The sequence below is a fragment of the Onychomys torridus genome, chromosome 8 (genome assembly GCF_903995425.1).
Source record: "Onychomys torridus chromosome 8, mOncTor1.1, whole genome shotgun sequence".
NCBI classification, from domain to species: domain Eukaryota; kingdom Metazoa; phylum Chordata; class Mammalia; order Rodentia; family Cricetidae; genus Onychomys; species Onychomys torridus.
Genome location: NC_050450.1, coordinates 83,284,388 through 83,294,387, shown reverse-complemented (window position 1 = coordinate 83,294,387; position 10,000 = coordinate 83,284,388). Strand labels below are relative to the sequence as shown.

The following is a 10,000-nucleotide window of genomic DNA, read 5'->3' as shown; positions in this document are numbered from 1 at the left end:
TGCAGTCCCTCAGTTAAGGCTGAGAGCGGGCCTGTGGGAGGGTCCCAGGAGAGAGCTCTCCGCCTCTGTGTGTTCAGAGCGTCCTGATATTCCAGCTGCGCAGGACACCTCCTGGGCTGGGGCAAGGTGCCCAAGGCCCTGCCCGTGTCTGCCCACTTGTTTTCTCTCCCCAGCTCTGTCCCTAGAGATGTGTGGAGGAAGCATTCCCCAGGCTTCTCTCCTTCCAGGCCAGCCACTCTCCCCGGGGTGGACAAAACCAGAGCCTATGCCCGTGCTCTGAACAGGGAGGGAGTACTGGAGAGGCCAGGCTGGCTCTCTCCGAGCTGATCAAGGAGAGGCCTAGACAGAAGCTCCGACTTGGTGTGAGAAGCATGTCGGAAGGACAAAAGAGAGGAACTGGCTAGGGAGGTGAGGTTCAGGGAGGTCCTTCTGGGAGAGGAGGTGCTGGGCTCCCAGGAGGAAAGAGTGCCTCCTCATCGTCCTTAACTTCTTGCCCCACACAGCTCTCCCCAGCCTCCCACTTTCTCACCATCCTCTGCCCTCCTCCTCTGGGCTCACAGAGGAAACTCATTTCCAAGCACTTTTTGGCCTCTAAGCCTCCAGATCTCGGGCTATGGGGTGCTGGAAACAGCTTATTACAGCGATTAACGCTGCAATTAAAGCTGGAAAAACAGAGGCCATATGCTCACTGCTTGTAGTGTCTCTCCCCTCCCCCAGTGTGCTCCCCCCTCCTCTCCAATCCACTCTGGGTTTAGTAATCCAACCAGGGCCCTCAAATAGGAGCTGGGTAGCAGGATCCTTGCTCCACTACCTGGAATTGCCCCATTTCATTCTTAGGGTACCAGTCTGTATGGGGCGTTTTGCAGGAGCAGTGTGGTAGGCTGTAGTGGGAATGGTGTATGGAGGCTAAATTGGACTCTCTTTTGGTTTGTTTGTTTGGTTGGTTGGTTTTTGTTGTTGTTGTTGGGTTTTTGTTTGTTTGTTTTTCGAGACAGGGTTTCTCTGTGTAGCTTTGGAGCCTGTCCTGGATCTCACTCTGTAGACCAGGCTGGCCTCGAACTCGCAGAGATCCGCCTGGCTCTGCCTCCTGAGTGCTGGGATTAAAGGCGTGTGCCACCACTGCCTGGCTGAATTGGACTCTCTAAGATCTCCCAGCACCTAGGACCTTCTCAGGGACAGGATTATGACAGTCTTTCTCATCCATTTCCCTAAGAGTTGTCTTCTCCCCACAGAGGGACAGGGCCTTTCCTTCTCCAAGTTCAAGGTGTCAGGGCAGCTATTGGCCCACCAGAGAGGCTGGAAACAGCCGGAATAGTGCATTTTGTGAGCTCAACATCCAGGAAGGATCCAGGGATCTTCTGAGCCTGGTCCTTCCGTCCTGGGCTCCAGTCTGACATCACTAGGATCCAGTCTTCCACTTCTCTCCTAGGCTTTGTTCCTTCCTTTCTTTCTTTCTTTTCTTTTTTTTTTTTTTTTTGTTTTTTTTGTTTTTTTGTTTTGTTTTGTTTTGTTGAGACAGGGTTTCTCTGTGTAGCTTTGCGCCTTTTCCTGGAACTCACTTGGTAGCCCAGGCTGGCCTCGAACTCACAGAGATCCTCCTGGCTCTGCCTCCCCAGTGCTGGGATTAAAGGCGTGTGCTACCACCGCCCGGCCTGGCTTTGTTCTATTGAGGGAGATGGGGTCCTGGGGGAGTATTGTACAAGCCCATGTCTGTGCAGAGCATGTGCCTAAGCATCCAAGACATTGTTTTAACTACCCCTCTTCGATGTTGCCTTTCAAGATTTGTTCCCCCCTGCCCCAGCTTCCCAGCTGACTGTGGGCCTCCGAGGGCTTCATCTGCTTCTAGCCCTGGAGGTCTCACATACAGCCCAGGAAACTGGTGGCTCAGCCAGTGTGGCAATGCAGAGATGGCCAGTCAGCCAATGCTGTGAGTGAGGTTAGGTCCAAGGCTTAGGGAGAGCATGCATGGCTGAGTCGTATCACCAGCAGTCACTTCCATTCACTAAGCAGGTTTAGCAAGTGCTGGGTACCTTGTTAAACATTTGACTCAGGTTATGCTACTTAATCTTCCCCCAGCTCTGTCGGATGGTAGGATCATCCGGACACTACCGGTGAGGAGACCTAAGTTCAGAAAGGTTAAGTGACTTGGCCAGGGCCACACAACCAGTAAAGTCACGCAGGCTGGATCCAAAAGACTCCAGAGTGCACATTCCTGACCACAATGTTAAGCTTTTCTTAGGACTTGCCCAGAGGAAGAAGGCTGGCCCTCCCTCCCCACAGACCTCTTTGGGAAGAAGCCTGCTGCAGGGCTGATCACAGGGAGAGGCAGGTGGAGCTGCGGTGACTCCAGCTTTCTGACTCTGCCAGTATTTTGCCATTGACTGAAACAGAAAGTCCATCCAGAGGATGCAGTCTCTGTGCAGGCCTGGGTTCAAATCCCACCTCTGTCTTAGATTTGTTGTGTGACCTCTTTAACCTAGACTTTCATTCTCTCCCTTTTGTTTTTTTTTTTTTTTTTTTGGTTTTCCGAGACAGGGTTTCTCTGTGTAGCCCTGGCTGTCCTGGACTCCACTCTGTAGATCAGGCTGGCCTCGACCTCAGACATCAACTGCCTCTGCTGGGATTAAAGGCGTGTGCCACCACACTGCTGGGCTCGCTGTCTCCCTCCCCACCTCCCTTTTTGTTTGCTTGTTTGTTTGAGGCAGGTTCTCACCATGTAGCCTAGGATAGCTTGAGTTCATTATGTAGCTCAGGCTGGCCTTGAATACACTAGTCCAGGCTGACCCTAAATTCATATCTCCTGTTGCAGTCTCCAGATCTCTGGGATTACAGACCTGAACTACCAGGTCCAGCTTCTCCTCTTCCTTCCCCCTCCTCCTCTTCTTTTTTAGCACTAGGTATTAGATACAAGCCTTCATGTATGCTAAGCATAAACTCTACTACTGCTGGGGCCTCAGTTTTCCCATCTGAGAGGCGGGTACTATCCCACTCACCTGCCAAATTGTCATTTACCAGATAGTTTATGAGGTGCCACCTGTTATATAATATTAAGATTTGGAAAGTGGTGACCCTCAGGCAGATGGGGTTTCCTAGTCCGCCCCTTCTTCCCTGAAGATTGTCCGGAGACGATGATTGTGTAGTCAAGCAGTACCTGGAGTTAGGTGGGCTCTTTGGTCTCACCTTGGCCTGCTGCCAGGTCCCTCCCCAAACTCTTGTCCCCACGGGGCTCTCTCTTCATCAGGGTGGGTGAAGGGCAAGCTGACCCCTAGCCTAGAGGTGAGGAGAGGAAGAAGGGGGGGAGGTCGGGGTGGGGCTGACCCCAAGGGAGGTCACCTGGGCAGTTAATCCAGCCTGACAGAGCCGGGATGAGCTGGGAGGAATTAGGCCCTTACAACATCCTTTCATCCGTCACCGCCTGCCCGCCCGCCCAGCCTCCCTCCTTGCTTCCTCTCTCTGCCCTTTTCTCCTCTCTTCCTCCCTTTGCTGGCAGCCCAGCCCTAATAAAATGCAGTGTCTCCAGCGAGTCTGCCCGGCTGCCGCCTTGCTTCTCCTGCCTGCACGCAGCCCTCAAACCAAAAGCTCCGCGCAGCCCCGCCTGGCAGCTGCCAGCTTAACCCTTGCCAGCCCAAGCCAGTCACATGGGCGTGGCCTCCTCCAGGCTGGCTTGCAGGGTGGGTGAGGCCTACTCGAGAAGTGCAGGCCAGGGTAGGGGTTGAGGTCTTGTCCTGAGGACAGGGCTTCTGTGTGGCATGCACTGGGAGCCAGGCTCCTTCTCTGTCTTCTCATCTTTACGGTGTCTCAGCCCCATCCTCCCCCGCGCCCCCCCTCAAGACGCCATCTGACAGGATGCTAAGACCAGGCGGGGGTTCCAGGCTGAGCTGGGTCACAGTGGCTGCTGGGTGGTGTCCTGACTTTCTAAACAAGAATGCTTCTGTGTATGTGTGTCTCATGATGGGGGAAGCGGAGTGTATTCTGCATTTGTGTATTGGGGGCCCTAGCTGTCTTTGGTTTGTTGTTCTGTTAGTTTGATGTCACCTGTCTCAGGTGTGTGTGTATGTGTGTGTGTAAGGGATGCCATTTTCCTTAAAAGGGATGATTTCAAGTGGGACTTTGTATGTGTGACAACAGATATCATTATCTATCAGGTAGGAAGCTGCATAGTGTGGTCGTGCATCTATGCCATCTCCTGGTACACACACACACACACACACACACACACACACACACACACACACTCATCCTCCTCTCAGAAGCCTTGGAGTTGGGATCTGGAAGAAGGGGTCAGCATTTCCAGCATAGGTAGTCAGTGAGAGCATCTAGAGGATTCTGAGCCAGGGCCACACCCTTCCTAAGAAGGCAAACACACACACACACACACACACACACACACACACACACACACACCGTCTCATTGCTCCCCAATCCCAGTCTGAGGTCCCATCAGCTATAGAATAATTCCTCCAGTCGGCTAGTCCCACGCTCACCCAAGCTAAAAGGGATAGACAGGTGGGTGAGGGGCTGGGAGTGCCTGGGCGTGGAGGCAGGGGGTTTTACACGCATGTGCAAGCATGTCTATGTGTGAGCTCAAGATCAAAGAGCAGCCCCGAGGTGACCTGGCAACAGCCTTGGTGGTGGCAGAGGACAGCTGGCTGACAGAGAACGCCAAGCCACCAAGCAGAGTGGAGTCAGGGAGGCCTGGGTGGGAGCCTCCTACTCAGGCCTGCTCACAATGTGGGCAGCCACAGGGTCAGGAGCACCTGCCCCCCAGCTCAGCATCCTCTAGAAACTCGGAGGTCCCTCCCCACTTAACACATCCCACAACTCCAGGCCTCCCTCAGAGCTGCCTGCCGCTAGTCTCCAGTTCAAAGAGCACTGTGGTTATTTTCTTCTTCTTCTTTTTTTTTTTTATTAACATTATATATAAAGACTGGTCCAGTACAGAAGCAGAAATGAGAATGCTGGGGAGCGGTGGGAGCTGGCTTCATTCCTGTCCCCTTGGGGTGGGACTTGGAGACCCACCACATCTCTCCTTACTCCTGCACCTCCCACGAAACCCAAATCCAGCAGGAGCCCACATCCCTCTTTCGGCTTGCAACACACAGGGAGATTGGTCCAGGAGGACCAGGGTCACATAAATAGGAAACCACAAGGGAGGAGGCTGCTTCTCTTGGTTGCTCTTTAAAAAAAAAAAAAAAAAAAAAACCAAAAAAAAAAAAACAACAAAAAAATACTATATATATAACTACAGTCTTTTACCTCTCCTTTTCTTCGATGTCTTACCACATCAGGAGCAGAAGAAAGTTAGCTTTGGGGGGATGCCTGGGCCAGGGAGGGGCAATGGTACCAGCCCTCCAAGCAGCCCACCTCACCCCTAAGGCACTGAGTCCTAGGTCTCCTCTGGTCTCCCGGCTCCTCACTTGCATCCTGCAGCTGGGTGGACGCAATCCATTTCCAAAGCTGCCGTGAAGGGGGTGTTTGGGGATTCGTCTTGCTTGGTGTATTTCTGCAGAGAGTTGGGGTTTGACCTCCCCCAGACTGCCAACTTACTGGGAGAGAAGGAAGGGGTGAAGGGGGCAGGGAAGGCAGAGCAGAGCTGCCCGCCATGAGAGGGGTGGGATTTGGTCCTAACTGGTAACAATGCCCTTTGTCGTCCTATGTTTCAACAGCTTTTAAAACCAGGGTTGTGCAAAGTCCTATACATGGAAGAAGAAATGGGGCCCTTAGGAAAAACGTGAGTGGCCCTTCTCCCCAGGGAAGGGGTGGAGAGACGGCTCCTTTCATTCTTCCCTGGATATTAAAAGGTTCCCTCATTTGGGGGAGTTTTCTTTGGTTTAACCCTCAAAGCTTAAATGAGGGCGGGAGAATAGAGAGTGCTAAGTCAGGCCCCCACCTTGAGGATCAGCCATGATGTGATGTCCAATGTCTTTCATAGAGTGTCTCAAGCGTGGGTTGGTTGCCTCGGTGGCTTAGTTCTGGCAGTGCTGGAATCCATGGCGCCTGGTGCCCCAGCGCAGGCTGGACTTGCAAATACTCCGGCTCTCCCCGTTTTTTTTTTTTTTTTTTTGGAGATCTCTACTATGTTTGAAAGGCTGGAAGGTGATGAGCCATCTAGAAGGCAATCCAGGTTCCTGGAGCAGAGAGCATGTGCTGTCCCCACTGGAGTGAAATGCCTCAACATCTGGAGGGCACCCCAGTCTAAGCAGGGGGAAGGAAGTTGGTTTTGGGGGGCATCCTTGGTCCATGCATATCTCATCTGGAGGTTCTTGGGTCCCTGGAATAAGGGACAAGGGAGGGGGAAGGGACTCTTTCCCCTGTGCCCCTTGATGATTCCTGAGTGTCGCTAGGATAGGGCACCTTCTGCCTGGTCCTGGGGGTCCTTCGTTGGGGGGGCGCAGGCCAGGTGGGTGCTCAGTACACAGCCCCAGGGTTAGGCGGGGGCCCCGGGGAGGCATGGTGCAGGGTAGCCGGCTGAGGTGGCTGCTGCTGTAAGTGGGGTCCGCTGAGGTTCTGTGCGTGGTACCAGGAGTTGGTGGGGTCTTCCAGGTAGTTGGGGGAGGCACTATATGGGAGCGGTGGGGGCAGCTGATTGCGGGTGGGGGCTGGAGTGGAGTGGGAAGATGTGTCCCAGAGGGCTGGTGATGGCGGTGAGTTGCAGGCCATGGAGTCACTATTGTTAGGACTGTGCTCCAGCGGCACCTCTCCATTCTTGTAGAGCTTTTTGAACTTGGAGCGGCGGTTCTGGAACCAGATTTTCACCTGGACAGAATAAGAAAAGAGCAAATAGTTAGCTTCTCTGGGGTGCCAAAGAGAACCCCACAGGGATCCCAGCCTGGAGAAGGCAAGAGCAGCACCCAGCCTCTTGGGGAAACTAGGCCAAAACCCCAGGCCTCCACTCGCGGCGAGCATCTTTCTTTCCAGTCGGAAAAGAATTGCGGCTTGGAACATTCTACTGGTCCGGTTCGCCGCCGCTTCCAAAGTGCGACCTTAAGCAGGTTACTTAACCTCTCTGGCCTCACCTTCCTCTCATTGCAAAATGGGGACCATGACAACACTATCACCTACCTCAAAGAGTCACTGTAAGGCTCAAGAAAGTTAAGACGTATAGAAAACTTAAATGGTCTACTATACAGCAAGCCCTCAACAAAAAGGCACCCTAAAGCTGGACCCGGGCAGTTTGTGTGCAGATTTTGCCCACATCAGAGGCCTGAAGCCGAGGTTCACAGATACACAGTGACAAACACACACCCACACAGGTATCTCCATACTCGGCAACATACCCACTCACAGCCTCACACAACCACCAGCCAGCCAGTAAAGCTATATAAATGCATGTAGATGCATCCAGATAAGCACCCCAACACGCACACCCCATTCATGTACAGGCACAAAGGGTTCTTGGGTTCTGACTGGGTATTGGAGGTGACCCAGGGACGCAGGAGCAATGAATTAGAGTCCCTAAATTTCCCTTGGGGTATCTCCCCTTCCCCCTGCTTCTCTCCACCCCATGACTGGAACAAACAATGAATCAGCTCTTCACCAGGTGACCCAGATTCCCGATGGACCAGGCCCCACGCAGCCCAGCCGCAACTGAGGCTAGTCTGTCAACACCTGTAGAGAGCCAGGCACCCAACATTCCTCCCCAGAGCAGTGAGACTTCTTGGTGTTTAGGGACAGGTAAAGGGGGGAGGTAGACTCCCACTTTCTGACTCTATGGCCTTTTGGTGGAGAACTTCTCCACTTGACTTTTGGCAGAGGCATTTGGGTGGGAAGCAGGACCATGTTTTTATACAAGCATACATTTTAATGTATGAGCTAACTGGTGCTCCACCGATACCTGCCTTCTGTTTGCAAAATGACCCTTAAAGGACCTCCCTCACTCCTTGTGAGTGAGTATTCCCTGGCATGTTGCCTGTGTGCCCTTAGTCTGGGAGAGAGACAGCGTGGACTTCTAAGTCCTGTAACACTGCTGAGGGCCTTGGGAGCCGGGAGTTTTGGGGGACGGGGTGGGGGGGACATCTCTCGGTGACAAACATACCCAGTTGCATAAGTTCACAAAGATGCACACTGCACCCGTCTACACTCGCTACTGTAAATCTTTCTGTCAAAGCTGCAGGCAGGAGTTCCTGCAATCTGCTGAGTGGCAGGGGTTTGGGGGTGTGCTTAAATGGCCAGCTAGGCTCATAGGTACCTAGGGAATCCCCGGTCCCTCATGCTCCCATCTGCCCCCAGGGACTCTTGAGCATTCAGTACTCACCTGTGTTTGTGTGAGGCCCAGCTGTGCAGCTAACTCAGCGCGCTCGGGCAAGGCCAGATACTGGGCTTTCTGGAACCGGCGCTGCAGGGCAGCCAGCTGGTAACTGGAGTAGATGGTGCGCGGCTTTCGGACCTTCTTGGGTTTGCCGTTCACCATGCGCACCTCGGCTTCTGGCTCCTCTTTCACCGACACTGCAAGGGGAGGGGATGCACCAGCTTAGCTTCGGCCTGCGACCCCTGCGCTCTCCGAGACCCCCGCTGTCGGACGCCGCCGCACCCTCCGGCCCACTGATCTCCCCTGGACTTCTTTGGAGCATTGTGCCGCCCGCGCCCAGGGAGGGAACCGCGGCGACCGAGCCGGACCGGCGGCCGCCCACGACGCGGCGCTCCCAGCTCCGCACCCCGGCCCCGGAGCGCCGACTCCGGCGCCAGGAACCGACTGGGCGAGGACCGCGCGGCTTCGCTCGCGACGCCTTCCCGGCTCAGCCCCTCGTCTGCGGACCGTCCTCTAGTGACCCACCTAGCCGGCGGTGGCGTCTCCCACACCTTCTAGTCCTCCCATCCCCTTTTAATAAGCTTCCTAGTTCAGGAGAATTTGTTTCAGAAAAATTGCAAGGATAGTACAGGCATTCTTTCTGTTTTCTTTTTCTTCCTTCCTCTCCCTCCTTCCTTCCTTTCTCTTCCTTTTCTTTCTTCCTCCCGTTCCTTTTCTTCCTTTCCTCTGTTGCTTTCTTCCGTGCTTGTACTGACTGTCCTCCCTACATTTCTTCCTGTCTCCCCACCTCTCTTTCCGCATCTCTACTTCTTGGTCTCTCCTTCCTCCATTTCTGTGACTTCTTTGGGTCTTTCTCCACGTGCCCTTCGTTACTCCGAGTCTCCCCAGATGGCGTCCTGAGGAAGGGTCCCGGGGCCTCCGGTCCTGCCCTCAAGCCATCAAGCTACCCTGAGCTGCTGACTCAAGTGCCCCCAAGATCGAAGCTTCCCCCATCACCCAGAGCGCGCTCTCTGTGGCCCCAGCTGCCCCAGAATCTCCAGGAGACCGTACAGTGCCCCACAGTGTCGCCCATCCTCTCTGGGGGTCATCTAACCCACCTCCTTCAACTCTTCTATTTCTTACCCTACAAGTTTCCCTAGATTTCAGCCCCCATTCCCAGACTTCCTCTCCCTTGGGGCCCTTCTAGTGCCTGGCACCCTCTCCACAACCCCGGCGTCCTCACCTGGGTCCTGGGCAGGCAGCGGTTGCTCCCGGTACGCTCCATACTGCCTATAGGAGCCCCCGTAGGTATATTCCGACTTGGGCGAGTAAGCGCCGGTGCCAGCGAGCCCATTGAGATTGAACTGGTGGTGGTAGGTGTAGGGGTTCACCGTCTGGCCGTAGGGCTGGCCCGAATAGTAGTCGTGCTGGGGAGCGCTGTAATAGCCCAGGTCAGTGACGGAAGACTCAGGCAGGGTGGGCGAGTCCTTGGAGCCCGCATGGCAGCTGAGCGAGCTGGAGATGTCGGTGAGGATGCTGCTGAGCTTGCGATCGAAGGAGCCGCTCATGCTGGCGGGCGCCGCAGCTCCCCAGGCCTCCTCCGAGCAGCGCGGAAGCGGGCGGACAGGAGCGCCGGGTAGGCGGAGGAGCCCAGGTGGGATGTGTGTCCAGAGGGCGAGGGCAGGGCCTGGTCGCGTCGGGGGGAGGGGGTGGCCGAAGGGCGCTTAGACCATCGCCGGTCGTCGGTCAGTCACTGCGTGCCTCTCTCCGCGT

The 10,000-nt window shown here is 54.8% G+C and overlaps 1 protein-coding gene across 1 annotated transcript in view; it reads right to left on the bottom strand.

Annotated features, from left to right (window-relative positions):
* Window positions 1-4,878: 4,878 nt before the first annotated feature.
* Window positions 4,879-10,000, bottom strand: part of Dlx3 (distal-less homeobox 3) — a 5,143-nt gene continuing 21 nt past the window's right edge. Inside the window, exons 1-3 of the mRNA XM_036194696.1 lie at window positions 9,471-10,000; window positions 8,255-8,445; window positions 4,879-6,756 (exon numbers count right to left, since the gene is read on the bottom strand). The exon at window positions 9,471-10,000 is cut by the window's right edge and continues 21 nt beyond it. Of these exons, the coding sequence (XP_036050589.1) occupies window positions 6,409-6,756; window positions 8,255-8,445; window positions 9,471-9,795 (864 nt within the window). The 5' untranslated portion in view covers window positions 9,796-10,000 and the 3' untranslated portion in view covers window positions 4,879-6,408. The remainder of the gene's footprint in view (window positions 6,757-8,254; window positions 8,446-9,470) is intronic.